At 42.6% G+C, this 15857-nt stretch overlaps 1 protein-coding gene across 1 annotated transcript; it reads left to right on the top strand.

Moving 5' to 3' along the window:
* The first annotated feature begins 1137 nt into the window (after window positions 1–1137).
* On the top strand, window positions 1138–15838 carry pif1 (PIF1 5'-to-3' DNA helicase homolog). Its single transcript, XM_080778011.1, has 12 exons — window positions 1138–1714; window positions 2129–2255; window positions 2883–3008; window positions 4209–4362; window positions 4896–5010; window positions 5767–5873; window positions 8028–8167; window positions 10140–10246; window positions 11231–11318; window positions 11825–11970; window positions 14655–14846; window positions 15503–15838. Exons 1-12 carry the CDS (start codon window positions 1139–1141, stop codon window positions 15548–15550), a joined length of 1926 nt encoding a protein of 641 aa, XP_080634137.1. The 5' UTR covers window position 1138; the 3' UTR covers window positions 15551–15838.
* The last annotated feature ends 19 nt before the right edge of the window (window positions 15839–15857 follow it).

The raw sequence follows: 15857 nt of genomic DNA, 5'->3' as shown, positions 1-15857 counted from the left end.
AGAAGTTTGTTTTGACACAGTTTGTTTTACATCATCATTACATCATCTAATCATGGCAACATGAGTCAGCCTTGTAAGTTGATAAGAGCGCCACTCACTTCACACTTATTTTTTATTGAAGTTTATATTTGTATCGCTCTTCATGTTCTGATGAATTGAATATGGTGGCACCATATTCAATTTATTTATTTATTTATTGAATTTATTCAATTCAAATACTTCAAACTTGTTTACAATAGGGTCACCATAATGGTGGACCCTATTGTAAACAAGTTTGAAGTATTTATTAACAGTTTGCAGAAAGTACATTTCAAGCACAACTCTATACAAAACTGTTAACTGTGGACTTTGCACTTGTTTACAATAGGGTCCACCATTTTCAATTCATCCGAACATTTAGAGATGTACAAATATACACTTCTATATAACAAAAAACTGAAATAAATCCTCCAAGGGGAAAAAAAAACATATACAGTGAGGGGAACAAGGGGTGTGTGGGGGAATTCAGATTTTACATGAGCCAGTTTCGAATTGCAGCCGTCCCTATAGGTGCCCTTTGAGAGCGGTTTTGAAGTGTAATGCTTTGGTGTCGTCCACAGTAACCGGTTTATGTATTCACTTTCGTTTGAAATGTACACCCCATTCTGCATACTGTGAATAAATACTTCAATCGGTTTAGTTTTCACAGTCGTGCCGGAATGATTTGATTTTAATCATGGTATAGAGCACCGAAGTCTGACGTCACTTTCAGTAGAGGGCGTCGGTAAGAACAGTAAGAACACATAAGAACTGTGTTTGAAAAATAAACATGTCACCCCGGCCGCTTCACTCATATGGATATGAAGAATCAACTGACTGAGAGAAAACGCTAATGTTACTGCTACTGAATTAGTTACATTTTCGCTAGAAGCGGACTGTATCATATGAGTGATTGACTGCCGCAAACGATACAGAGACACCTCCCTGACAATAACGCAGAGACAGCTTGTTTATTTATAACACCCCATGTTATTCTCCATAGAGAAATTACTTCCGCAAACCAGGGGAATCGAAGGGATGAGCGAGTTACGTCAGGACTTCGGTGCTCTATTGGTTTCAAACTGTGGTGTGTTTACTGTTTTAGCACACCTGGATTGCCATGTTGCACGGGGACGACGACGGCGCGAGCCTGCAGTGCTGCGTGGCGGTGGAGCGCCTCAACGCCTCCGGGCAAGCCGTCAAACGCCAGGTCATCCGAAAGGCGTCGGTGCTCCTCGGGCGCAACGAGTTCCAGGAGCTGATCCTTCGCATCCACGACGGCGGGAAAGCCCAACCACAGAGTCACGCACTGAAAGAGTTCAAGCTTTTCACCAAGTTCGTCAAGGACGGGAAGTGCACCGTCAAACTGCTCCCGGAGAACACCCAGGTCCTCGTGTCGGACTGTCCCCCCGACCGACTCAACGCCTTCCTTAAGACCCTGACCATCAAACACCAGGCCTGGCAGACGGGCAAGCCCCTGAGTGACCGAGAGAAGCTTAAAGCCTCTCTCCCCCGTAGCTTTGAGACCATCAGCCCCTTGCAACAGAAGGATGTTCAGAAAGCCAATGAGCTGAGGAATAAAGTCAACGCTCCTCTGCCTTCCAGAGGAGGCCTGGCAGACCGGAACAATAAGATGGGTGCAACTAGGGCGGGGCAGCAAGTCAAAAGATCGAGGGCAGACTGTGATTTTAGTCCAGTGAGTGTCAGTGACACACACACACACACACACACACACACACACACGCCGGATGGGAACCACAAGGCTCCCAGTTTGATCCCGGGCTCCCCCATAGTTGGTATCGAAGTGTGCTTGAGCAAGACTCTGAACCCTACATTTCTCCCGATGTGCTGGTTGGTGCCTTGCATGGTTTCCCCCCCATCTGTGTATGAAAGTGTGTGTGTGTGTGTGTGTGAATGTGCAATCTATATAAAGAGATTTGGATAATTTTAAGCGCTATATAAATGCACCATTTATTTCTCTCTCACACACACACCCGACAGCACATGGATATTCCCTGTTTATTTTAGATTTTTATATTTTACAACATAACAGTTAGTCTTGAATTCGATATGGTGTGTGATTGACTGTTTTATTTCCTTTTTAATTTAGGTGAAGTCAAATCCAAATAAGAAGCCCACACTATCACTTCCAGCAGCACGTACGCTGAACAAAGAACAGGCAGCTGTGTTGAGTGCTGTGCTGAGTGGCAAGAATGTCTTCTTCACGGGAAGTGCAGGTACTGTATATGCAAACGGTCAACGTCGAATAATAAGTGGTTAGTCTCTAATCGAGGAAGCCTAGGAAATTATCGTAATTGTAGATGCATGCAACTCAATTAAAAACTAGCATATGATACAGCCAACTTGCAATAATTGATGGAAGCTCATTTCCCTTATAGAGCATCGCAGTCCTGCCCCTTTCATGACGCCAGGCCCAGGAAATCATTCCCATAGACTTTTCAAAAAGTATTTAAAGACCTTATAAGTGTCGTATAAAGCCAACTCGAGTTGTGACAAATCATGACGACACAAACAATATTTTGGACCAATCAAATAATTACAAAGAATACAGACAACAAAAAAATTGTTGTAACCTCCTGTTTTTTTTTCCTCTTTCTAATTATTTGTTTGGCCCAAAACATTGTGTGTCTTGTCATGATTTGTCACATCTCGAGTTGTCTTTGTCCGCAGCGTTCTTTTCCGGGTCTCTCGAGGGGGTGGGACTGCGACGCTCTATTGGACAGTGGATTTATAGACCTATACAATCGGCAACAATCATTCATAAATGCACATTCACCAATTTCTCTGAAATGATCAACCGGACGCACAACGTCTTCTAATCCGGCATTTGCTTTCTTGCTTAGGCACTGGAAAGTCATACCTGTTGAAAAGGATTGTGGGATCATTGCCTCCGAAGAGCACCTTTGCCACGGCCAGCACAGGGGTGGCAGCCTGTCATATTGGAGGAACAACATTGCACAACTTTGCGGGTCAGTCTTTGCCCTGCTCAAAGCCTGACAAGGCATACTTCCATGTGCGTTTCCTGTTCTCTCTGTACCTCTGGAGTAGTAGAGCGAACCAGCCCATAGATCAAAGTAGTCACATGCATGAATGAATAATGATCAATTGGCCTCTAGAGCTAGCCTCGCGTGGCCAGCCTTCATCTGCCTTTGCATGCATATTTCCACAGGCAGATTAAGTCTGGCCCCTTCTCAATAGAGGGTATGCGCATGCTTAAAGTGAATGGCACATAGAGTGGCAAAGCAACATGCAAAGTGACATTGTTAAACGTTGTTTAATGCAATCAGATAGGACTTTTCTGTTTGGATGCATGGGTTGTCAAGGCCAGAAAGTAGTTTTTTGACACTCAGTAGGCGTTCCTGCATAACTTCCGGGTTTGATGATGATGCCATGCGCATAGTCTCATACCCTCTATTGTGGGAGGACTTCCCGGCTGAAGTGGTGACGAGCCAACCAGATTCGTCTGGAACCAGGCTATAACCAACCAGGGCCCAGTATGCAACTATGGAGCCCTGGGACATTGCAAAAAAGAAAAATCTAATACAGAGAGGGACAAGACTAATGTTGGCATCGCAGACGCTACGCGAGGCTACTCTAGAGCAGCAACAACAACAACCGTGTGTGTATCTGTGAGATGTTTATTGTTGTTATCCGTCCCCATCATCCCCACCTCCTGTCCGTCCTTTCCCCTGTGCGTGTCTGTTATTTTCCGCCCATAGACTATAAACGTTTTCAGAATGGAATTTTCCCGATATAACTTGTCAAGTCCCGGAAAAGACGCGCTGTGATTGGCCAGTAGTCTCTTGAGTGGACAGCGAGGGACATGAGTGAAGTCACTTGGGCAGCGACGCAGCGTGCCTTCAGCATAATGCCTTCAGCACTTCTAAAATAAGAAAGCTACGGAGAACTGTTGCTTTGTGTTCACTCTTTGATGTTTTCTGTTAGTAATCCCCCCCCCTGGCTCTGATGTATTGTTGTATTAATAACTTGTTTGTCTTGTTTTGTATTGTCATGACTTGTAAAGATTTGTTAAAAAACAAAAGAAGCCTTCAGCAGTGCACTTCCGCTTGACTTCCTGCCTTCATTGGAGACACGTCGCTCCAATGAACTAAAATCTATATTTTTTAATATCTCTGTCTCCGCCCATCCCGCTGTGTCCACTCCTCCAGGTATAGGCTCGGGGGCGGCGCCACTAGAACAGTGCATAGAGCTGGCGCAAAGAGCCGGGGTGCGGCAGCACTGGATCAGCTGTCGCCACCTCGTCATTGACGAGGTCTCCATGGTAGAGGCCCAGTTCTTTGACAAGTTGGAGTCCGTAGCCAGGTGAGCTGGGGTCCTCGTCAGGAGGTTTACTACTAGTGCATGATGAAGACCTGTCTGAAGTGAGTGGTGCTGTTCTGTACTTTTACTGTATATGTATAAACCCTCCCTGGCCTGTGTGTGTCCTGTGTGTTAGGCTGTGCAACAGTGACACTTGGTGGTGAACAAACTACTAACGCTATTTTCGTGCTTGGACAGACCCAGCCACACGCATAGCTGTCTATAGGAGTGGTTGCACCACTCAAAAACATGTGCTATTTATGGTTGAGACACACACGCACACATACGCCACACACCATGGAGGCATGGGCCTTATTTTTGTAAAGCGTCTTATACATTTGAAAGACTAGAACCAAGATGAACAAGTCTAATAATGAAGTTCACTTTTTCAAGATTCAAAGCGGTTTCATTTGTCACTCGACTCATACAAATATGTTCAGTAAAATGTTGGTGTGACATGCTCTGCAGTCTGTGCTAACACTAGCATAACAAACAAGCTAAAACCAAGGTCTTTGTCATTCCATCGTGCTGTACAGGTCCGTGAGGAGATCAACGGAGCCATTTGGAGGTATACAGTTGATAATGTGTGGAGACTTTCTTCAGCTACCACCCGTCTCCAAGGGAAAGGAAAAGGCCAGCTTTTGTTTCCAGGTCAGCCTATGATGGATCTAGCAGTAAATGAAGAAAAACGTGAGACGTCCGCACGCAATATAATCCTGCTCCCCGTCGTTTTTATTTCAACCTAAATACAACAACGTTTCACACCTCCAGGCTTTCTCAAGTTGAACTTGAGAAGGGGGTGAATGATATAGTAGTATATTATATAGTAGTATATGGTATAGAATTATATCGTGTGCGGACATTCCACTTTTTTCTTCAGTCACTTTTTGGGTCCAGCACCGTATTCGGAAACTGGGATGTGCATATCATTTTCCTTTTTTACATTGGATCTAGCAGTAACAATGTTTTACAGTAGTTCAAAAAGTATCACAGGCAGTATCAATCAATGAACCATCCAATTTAATTTCACTCGTGTTTCCCCCACTAAACTTAAACAAAAATCACATCTGACGAACAATACCTCCGTTGGGCATTTTTGCTTTTACACTCTTGACATGACCATTTTAACACTCACTCATTCCACCGTCACACTCGCATGTGTCATGTGATGGATGCCATAAGGGGGGGGGGGGTCCCTGCAACAACATATTTTCAGATGGGGGGGGTCGGCAGCCAATTACATATAATCTTGGGTGTCCTTGACGTGAAAACGTTTTAGAACCACTGACATAGAAACATGAGGTTTTTCAGAAAACTGTCAGGATTTAAAAGGCATTTGTAGAATCGTCCTCGGGTCTAAATGGGCTAAAAGACCATGGCACCTTCCCCGTCTCTGAACCGTTGCAGGCCAGGAGCTGGCGTAAGGTCATCCACGTGAACATGGAGCTGGTGGAAGTGAAGCGGCAGACTGACCAGGCCTTCATCGCCCTCCTGCAGGCAGTGAGGGTGGGCAGGTATTCACTGTTGATTTCGTTGACTAAAACTTAAAGGCGAAAAATGTCCGTCGACTACCTTTTTCCACTGACGGAAACTAAATAACTAAGCTATGATGACTAAGACTAAATATACTGACAATTCTTTCGACAAATAAAAACTAGACTAAAATGTTGGGAAGGGACTAGTGGACAAGAGACCCAGTATAAGTGATTTTACAATTGGTTGCATGCTGAAAATAGCCGATCTACAAGCTCACAGTTCGGCTATTTTCGGCAAGTGAAAAAAATCAACTAGATTTAGTTGAGTAAAATCTTATGATATTTAGTAGACTAAAACATTCCAGGTGACTAAAATGTGACTAAAACTAAATTAAAACTATTCAAGAGACTATGACTAAAACTAAAATCTAAATTTGCTGCTGACAAAAAATATTTGTCGATTACCTTTTTTCACTCGCGAAAACGAAATGGAAAAAAACAAGCTATGATGACTAAAGATATAGACCAAATGTTGACAATTTCGTCAACTAGACTAAAATGTTAGGAAGGGACTAGTGGACAAGAGATCCAGTATGAGCAAGTAATTTTACACTTTGTTGCATGCTGAAAATAGCAGATCTACAAGCTGACGTGTCGCAGGCTCGCAGTGCGGCGCGTTGTGAGCTTGTAGATCGGCTATTTGTGTAAAATTGTGTAAAATCGCCCATTACGACGGCATCGAGGCCCACCAAAATATATTTTAGTCGACAGAATAAACTGTTGATTTAGTCGACTAGAACTAGACTAAGATCAAAACATTCCAGGTGGCTAAAATGTGACTAAAACTAAATGAACTATTCAAAATACTATGACTAAAATCAAAATTTGCTGTCAAAATCAACACTGCAGGTATTCGACAGCAACACACTTCCACAGCGCGCACACACACACACACACACACACACACACACACAGAAGTAGTACTTAGTGACTGTCCCTCTAACTGTCCTTCACATTCACAGCTTTGGCCACATTGCCACGTTGTTCCAGAAACAAACGAACAATTTGTATGTCAATGGGTACATTTTTAGATGTTGCATTATACAAGTATATTTGCATTTTATCTTAAGTCATTAAAATGTTGCTGAACTTCCTCCCCCCCCCCCCCGAATAACTGAGTCAGTGTTTGCTAAAACGTCATTGCACGGTTAATACGCAATTCATGAACGTCAGAATTGAGTTCCTAAATCAATCGTTTATCCAGAGACTGACCTTTTCAAATCGGTTTACAACGCATACAGTACCTACGATATATATGACTTTGACAAAAACTATATTTTTATATTTCCTCCATAGCTGTTTAACCCATTCTGAACGGGCACCCATTTTGGTGTTAGCACTATGTTATGCTTTAGCTATTGAAAAATAGCAGATCTACAAGCTCATAGCGCGCCACCGAGTGGCGCGCTACGAGCTTGTAGGTCTGCTATTTTTGAAAAATCGAAGAACGACTGACATTTTTTTAAATCTGATCTCAGGTCAGAATGGGTTCATCAGACCAGTGTGTGTCCAGTGGAAACCTCGTATGAATCTGATCTCAGGTCAGAATGGGTGGTGGAAAAAGCAGTGGTGGAAAAAGTACTCAATTTTTTTACTTTAGTAAAAGTGCCAATACTGCAATGTAGAGCTACTTCGTTACAAGTAAAAATACGGAATTGAAAATGTACTTGAGTAAAAGTACAAAAGTATTCATATTGCAGAATGTCCCATTTCACAAGTTCAAAATGTGTAGAAAATTTATATCTACAAGCTCTCAATGCGTCTCGTTGTTGTGACGCATTGTGAGCTTGTACATCGGCTCTTTTCATATGGCTGAAATGTATAGGGTTGAAGTGGTTAATGTATGTTTTCTATTCAAAATTAAAATCGCCAAAGTAACTAGTAACTAAAGTTTTCAAATAATTGTAGTGGAGTGAAAGTACAAAATTAGTCTCCGAGATGTAGTGGAGTAGAAGTAAAAGTACTGTAAATTGGAAATACTCAAGTAAAGTACAAATACCTCAACATTGTACTTAAGTACAGTTCTTAAGTAAAAGTACTTTTTACTTTCCACCACTGGTTTAAACTTTAAAGCATACAAAAAACGAATTTAAAAATGAATTTAAATGTCTTATCTGGTTTGACCCGATCCAGAGTCACAGAGGAAGTGAATGCCACGCTGCTGGCCAGTGCCTACCATAAGATCGAGAGGGACGGTATCCTAGCGACCAGGCTGTGTACGCACAAAGATGACGTTGAGCTCACAAATGAGAACAAACTCCAACAATTATCAGGTTTGAATTCTTCCCTTTTTGTTATCATCACCCTCTGAGCCCTTTTCAGCAGGTGCAAGTGTGCAATTAAACTCCATGGCAACATCTAAATCAACGTGCAATTTAGCGAAGTGGGTGCGTTCTCACCACCAAGATTGACATTGGAGGTAAAAAATGCTGTGTGAATATAGTCAATAGGTGTTCGTTTTTTGGAAGTGCTCACTGTGCTCACCGGGTATTGGCATTATGGTCTCTTTTCTTTTTGTTCAGTCTCTAGAGGCCACGACACACCAAGCCAACGTTGGGCTTCTAAGTTAAGCTCCTGTGGCCGATAATCGGTTGTAGTATGTTTGGTCACTTTGGTGTGTGCTGTTGGTGGTAGTGGGGTGTCTGTACTTTAGAGGCAGGTGAATGGCCCACACAATCTTCAGGCCGGCCCGAGACATCTCTGTTGGCCTAGGGCAGGGGTTCCCAAACTGTGACATCTCTGTTGGCCTAGGGCAGGGGTTCCCAAACTGTGGTGAGTGAACGCCGTCTAGGGAGAGCGTCGCATGAAAAGAGTAATGGCGGTTTCATGGTGTTATTTAGCAGCACAAACGGCAAAATCCGGTAAACCACTGTTGTAAGGAGATGTATAGAGCAGCTGCGGGAGTATACAGCAGCTGCATGTCTCTCAGTGCAGTGACGTTCTGTTATTTGTCATAATCGTATTAACAAATGTATAATTTTCGGCCAAATACAACGAGAATTGGTGTTGGGGGTGGGGGGGGGGGGGGGGGTGCTATGTCAGGGGGTTTGCATGGCCAACATTTTTTGGGGACGGCCTAGGGTTAAGTTCTTGACCTATGAGTTAGACCACACAAACATTATGAGGGGACACATTCTCATTTTCAAAGGTCACACAAGATTATTTTGGAAGGCACACACACAGTAACCCGTGTTATGTCAATATTACAGTGAAGGAAAACAATGTTTACAGCAAAAACTAATGTGCAAGTTCAAGGGGAAACGCATTGGTATGTGATTCGGAAGAAAGGGCAGAAAATCCAGTAGGAACTTTTGAGCAACTGAGACGCCAACTGTGTCAAGACGGTTTACAAAACCACGTCTTCTACTCATAGTACTTATATGTCACATCCCTCACCCTTTCACTCGACAAAAAACTATGCATTTTCAACTGAAAAGGGGCCCCAAAGTGTCACATGACAAAGTATAAATTAAGACAAATTTATGGTTCGTCACTCGCCGAAAATGGCAGACCTACAAGCTCACAACGCCCTGCGGATGCGACATGTTGTGGGCTTGTCGGTCTGCTATTTACGTCACTGTGACACTGTTTTGCCACGAACCAAGCTTTGCTCATACGTTGCTGTGTATCCCTATATAGAGCGTCACAGTCCCGCCCCCTTTCAGAACAACGAGTGGCCCAGGAAATGAATCCCAATGCATCTTTCCCATAGACATTTCAAAAAGTATTTATTTAAAGACATTTTAAGCGTCGTACGAAGCCAACTGGAGTTGTGACAAATCATGAGAACAAACACAATATTTTGGACCAAACAAATAATTACAAAGAAGAAAAACGACAAAGTGTTGTCCTGACGTTTTTCCAATTCTTTGTTTGGTTTATTGTCATGATTCGTCATGACAAGAGTTGGCTTTGTCCGCGGCGTAAACGTCTTTAAATAAATACTTTTCTGAAAAGTCTGAGGGGAAATGAACGGGGATTTATTTTCCGGGTCTCTCGAGGGGGCGGGACTGCGACGCTCTATAGCCCAACACTGTTCGCGCATATATCATTGTGATTCCTTTTGACAGATGCCTAGTCTAAATATACAGTAGCTGCTTCTCCACAGTAACAAGAACTATCCTCATTGTTTATGGTCCTTTTTTTTTTATAGATTATGAGGATTCCCCGCAAGATGTGGCTTCTGTTTGAAGGTTTTGTAACACACTGTCGCAATACCAACCACTGTCTGTCCTGTCTTGTCAGGTTCGGTGCGTGTGTTTGAGGCGGCCGACAGCGACCCAGCCCTGGTGAAGACCATCGATGCTCAGAGTCCTGTCGGCAGACTGCTGCAACTCAAAGTGGGAGCTCAGGTGTGTTTGTGGAAAACGGTGTTTGTTTTTGGCAGCAAAATTTTAGTTTTAGTCATAGTCTCGTCAAAAGTTTCTAATTTAGTTTCAGTCACAGTCACAGTCAAGTTGGAGTTCAAGAAATTCAACAGAAAAAGGGAGTTAGAATCTCAAGAAGCTGGACTGGGACAAAAATTCGGCCCGGTCATTTTCGCGTGAATTTGGCCCAGACCGGCCCACCACAACCAGCGAGCAGATAGCAGAAACTCTACCGCCCGCTCAGTCGAGGCACACACAAACAAACAAACAAGCCCTAATACCACCACTTTTACAGAACAACATAAATGATACAAACCAACAGACAACTACACAACCCTTTGTAGAGGGTTTATTTGCACTGATACAGGTACAGTGAAATCATCATGATGGCACTGGCAGAATGGCAGCACGCCCTGACCTTTCCTGGTGGCCTGCCGTCTATTGGCCTGCCTGCCTGTCAAAGGGGAAAAAAAGTGTTTTATATGCCTGGTATGACCTGTGGCCAGTCCAGCCCTGGGGAAGTGCTTGTCTGGTTGAGTCATTATAATTAGGACATTTTACCAGTAGTAAACGGTTGGGATGCATACACATGGGATACAAAAGCACTAATCTTAGCCCATATCCCCACCCAACACAATAGTGGTCCCCAGGTTGATTCTAAGTCAGGGTGGTGGTCCCGGGTTCACAATCCGTTGAAAACCCCTGCTTTAGTGGTTTCACATTTTGTATTTGGCATGAGTAAATAAAACTGTTCACAGCATGACACAACACATGCTATAGACTAGGCTATTTTTGCACAGATGTGAATATAGGTTGCTATTTTTCCTCAAAAAAGGTTTAAAAACAACTGGTCTAGTGAGTATTACTAGTCTTGACGAGGCCTCCAATCACACTCAGGTCAGAGGTTAAGTATGCGGAGACATGCGGGTGAATAAATTAACACGTATGGACGTATCTTGTTCTCACAAGGTCATGCTTACCAAGAACCTGGATGTCCAAAGAGGGCTGGTCAACGGAGCACGGGGAGTGGTGGTGGACTTTGAGCCTGGCAGTAAAGGTCAATATTTACTCAACACTTTGATACATATATAATAAAATATGATGGTAAATGAAAACAAGTGGTTTTCCAGACTGGTCCATGGGAACTCGGTAGTACTTTTATTTTTATTTTATTATACTAGCTAATAGTCGGCCTCTTTAGGACAGTGGTTCCCAAAGTGGGGTCCGGGGACCCCCAGGGGTCCTTGAGGGAGTTCCAGGGGGGTCCCCGCAGCTAAATTACAGTTTGTAACCAAATTGACCCTTATGGGTCTGTACTGTAACTCTGAGAGTTACTCCCAGAGTTAAATGAACTTTGATTTTTACAATATACATTTCCCAGAGATGGAAATGCCATTAAATGGGGGACCGTAGCCTAATTCGGGTCGAAACCTGAGGGTCCTTGACATTACACTGCTTGAGAATCACTGTAAAAGTCTTCTCTTATGGGAGTCCTTGGCATATATTTTCAAATGTATTTTGTACACGACGACACATCCTCCTCCTTTGTCCTCCCTCGCCCAGGTCTCCCACGGGTTCGATTCATGTGCGGCGTCACCGAGGTGTTGAAGCGAGAGCGCTTCATGTTCAAGGCCAGTGGCGGCCTCTATCTGAGCCGCCTGCAGCTGCCACTCAAACTGGCCTGGGCCATATCCATTCACAAGAGCCAGGTGAGAACCCCCAGAGGTTATATCAGCGATTAGAACTTATATATATCAGCCACCTTCACTTCATGTGGCCCTCTGGGTAATGTCAGGATACTGATATATTATTGATTTCAGCTTGTTACAATTCTAAACATGCCAATAAGACCTGCTTGAATTACTTCAGTCTATATATGTGTAGCTTAATGACTAGTATTATGGTAGACTTTGTTTTTATGTCCAATGTAATATATTTATTGCAGATCATGGCTTTGAATCCCAGCATGTCAATCCACTTTCTCTATTCCAATGCATCACTGTACCGTATCATCTGACGAATGCCTGAAAGTGATCCTAATTTAAGATTTTTAAGAAAAGTATGCAAGCAACTTTTAGTGCGTAGTACTTTTGAGGTGCATGCTGGGTTGTTGGTCTGTTAAATATGGAGTGAACCTGTTTTATCCTCTTAGGTTTCATAGTTTAGGCATTCCAATGCATTTATGATGTGATACGGATCACCACACACACACACACACACACACACACACACACCCCGGCTGTCTTTCATGGTGATTCATCCCTATAAAGCTATAAAAGTGCTACCTTTTAGCTCCCTCTCTGTAGGCTACAGGTGCACATCATACCTTTATGAAAGCTTAGAATCAACAAGGGAACGGACGAGAACAATAAAATGGAGACATGAAAATGCCAAAGGGTTTCTTTTAACGCTGCAATCCAGAAGTTGATTTTAATGCAGAAAACGTTGTTTGTAACCTTTGTATGTTAATACAGTAATGATATAACTGGCTCATCTGCAGTGGTTGGAGGTGGTCTCTGTCACACGCTGTGCGCGTGGAATCTCGGATGTCACGTTGATTGCTTCTGTTGGAGCTACGCGACAAATCTGGGTTTTCATATCGACACAATTCCAATACCTTATCTTGGGTAGATGGTAGCGGTAATGGTTTTAAAGCAGAAACGATTCAAACGACTTGGGCACATTTCTTTACTGTGGTCAGTGGAGTTATTGTGGCACCACTATGGCAGTGATCTGCTATTGACCGGGACATTCGCGGATCTGCGGATATGTTGTTTGAAAGATGAAGCTTTTTTTTTTTTTGAGGGGAACTAGCCGGCCCCCTCCTACATCCAGCTTTTGGTTACCGGTGTCCACAAACGTGTTAAAAGGATCCCTGGCTAATAAGACAAACACATGCCTTAAAACATTATACTTGCTAATGCCCTCTACAACTAAAATCGTCAACTTGTGCCAGGAGCAGATCCTATTCAGTGAAAGATTCTCTATTTATAAATTTATTTATTTTTTAGTTGTAGAGGGCAAGTATAATCTTTTAAGGCATATTTGTCTTATTAACCAGGGATCCTTTTAAACAAACATTACATTCCGATTGACAATGAATGGATCATTTTACGTCGTAGTGTCTGAGCAAATTTTCCCTCATGATGATGAACGATGATAAGAGTGCCCCTCACTTCACACAGGTGTGATTTTTAGAAAGGACATGAGCTATTTTTTTATGTGTCACGGTTGACCATGATGTCACCTTTTAGAAATTCCCACCCCACTGTGTAAAGACTGTAAGTGAAATATAAGAGATTTGAACTTGGGTTCACATCAAACACTAATTACGCTTTGCTCTGATATTCATCAAGGCCTTGCGGAATACTGATGCAGGGTCACTTGCACACCTCAGACGCTAATGGAGAATGGCTAATATAAGGGGAAGGTGTCCTCCTACATGAGCAGTTTGATAAATGAAGGCTCTGGTGATTCTAAATCGGCAGAGCCTGACCTGTGCCATTGCCCTCTCGCTCTGCTGTCACACCAGCAGCCTGCAAATCTGCGCCTGCGGTCACTCGGGTCTTATTTAGAATTGGTTCCCTGATTGGTTTAGACTGAGAAAGTGGACCTTCTGGCTAATTGGGTTTATTGGTCAAGACTAAAATGTCACTCCCTGATCTGCAGCACGGGAACAAAGGAAGAAAGAGACAACCGATGCATCATTTAAAAAGTGTCCTTGGCTTTGAATTAATTGTATCTAGGGTGATTAGTCTTGACTTACTGTATGCTGTTTGACCAACAATTGATTGGTACAGTGTTGTTTTTGGCAGCAAATTTTGATTTTAGTCCAAATGATAAAAGGTTGTCGCCGAACAGTTTTTTTTTGTTGACGAAATCAACACTGCATTGTCATGCTAGTGAACTATTCTTTCTTTGGAACCATTTCTACCATGGTTTTGGTAGACATTTACAGTGAAACGGTGACAGTGGTGTACTGGTGGTGTTCCACCGTTGTGCTGTTTCTTCATGTTGTGTAAAGCTTAATTTAACTGGCAAACACTAAGCAGATGAACAGGCCAATACCATCTCTTGTACATACTGTCATTATACAATATTGCCATCTTATGGCCATTCACTGGTATTGCATTTGCAAGTAACCGCTACTAAATTAGAAAAACTGATGGAGATATTGGTATGGCAGATGTATTGTACTGAATATAAATATTCTACATCAAAGTTGTATATTAAAAAAAGCATTTCATCTCAAGAAGATGGCGGCAGTGCACGTGCTGGAATTCATTGACGTGCCCCTGTTTTCGATGCATCAGCAACATTGAACAAGAAAGTTATCCTGAGTTGTCAACTTGTCAGATCTTGTTAACTAAACCAAATGTCTCTTTTGTGAAAGGGAATGACTCTGGACTGTGTGGAGATCTCTCTGGCGCGTGTGTTCGAGTGTGGCCAGGCATACGTGGCTCTGTCTCGGGCCAGGAGTCTGGAGGGCCTCAGGGTCATGGACTTTGGCCCAGGCGTGGTCCGGGCAGATCCCGACGTTCTCCTCTTCTACAAGAAACTCCGGAAGGAGCGGCTGCTAATGCAGGTGAGCGTGGCACCGGTGTTTTTTTTTGGCAGCAAATTTCTATTTTAGTTTTTTAGTCATAGTCTCTTGAATACTTTTCATTTACTTTTAGTCACATTTTTGTCACATGGAATGTTTTAGTTTTAGTCAACTGAATGTCATAAGATTTTAGTCGACTGAATCTACAGTTGATTTGGTCAACTAAAATGATTTTTGGCGGGCCTTGATGACGTCGTAATGACTGATTTTACACTTGCTGAATATAGCCAGCTTGTAGATCTGCTATTTTCAGCATGCAACCAAGTGTAAAATGACTTATACTGGAACTCTTGTCCACTATAGTCCCTTCCTAACATTCCTTCCTAACACTGATGGCATACGACCATACGTTAGATTGATCACCAATTTAACTTCTATGATATTTACATGAACTTGCAATCTAAGCAGTGATGCTTTTCTTTAGAAAACTGCAGGTGTAAATTGTCTTGTAGTGTTTTGTTCGTTTTATTTTTTGGAGGGGGGGGGGGGGGTGAATCGTTTACTATCCCTTTACGTCTTGTTTTGAAGACTATGCTAATGCCTGACTTTACTGTAGATTCAATTCGGCAGCAGAGTCCTGCAGTTTGTACTTACATTCTTGTAAAAGATGTCTTCTTTTTCTGAATCACTCTCTGTAGGCATCCATGGAAGATTTTGTTAGCGTGAACAAAGAAAACTACCGGTGATTTAAGTCGTGCAGCACCCACCCTGAGGCGTTTGTTTTTCCTTCTTTTTCATCTCTTTTGTAATGATTTGGTATTTTTTGTTATTTTTTTTTTAGACAGTCTGGTCTCTAAAATCACTGTAATCAGTCCCCATCACCGTTTGGAACAGATGTTCCTGGAACTGCACTGCCACAATGTATAAATCAGTTCAGAGTTATGCTTAATTTATACCCGTTTTATTTATTATCATGAACTTTTAGATTTTTTTTTAAACGAATATAAAGTTTTAATCAACTTGTTACATTGTGTGGTTATTTATCTTCACCCA

The sequence above is a fragment of the Protomyctophum bolini genome, assembly GCF_963924005.1.
Source record: "Protomyctophum bolini genome assembly, chromosome: 12".
NCBI classification, from domain to species: Eukaryota; Metazoa; Chordata; class Actinopteri; order Myctophiformes; family Myctophidae; genus Protomyctophum; species Protomyctophum bolini.
Note: the sequence above shows the minus strand (reverse complement) of the source record. Positions and strands in the feature narration are given on the sequence as shown.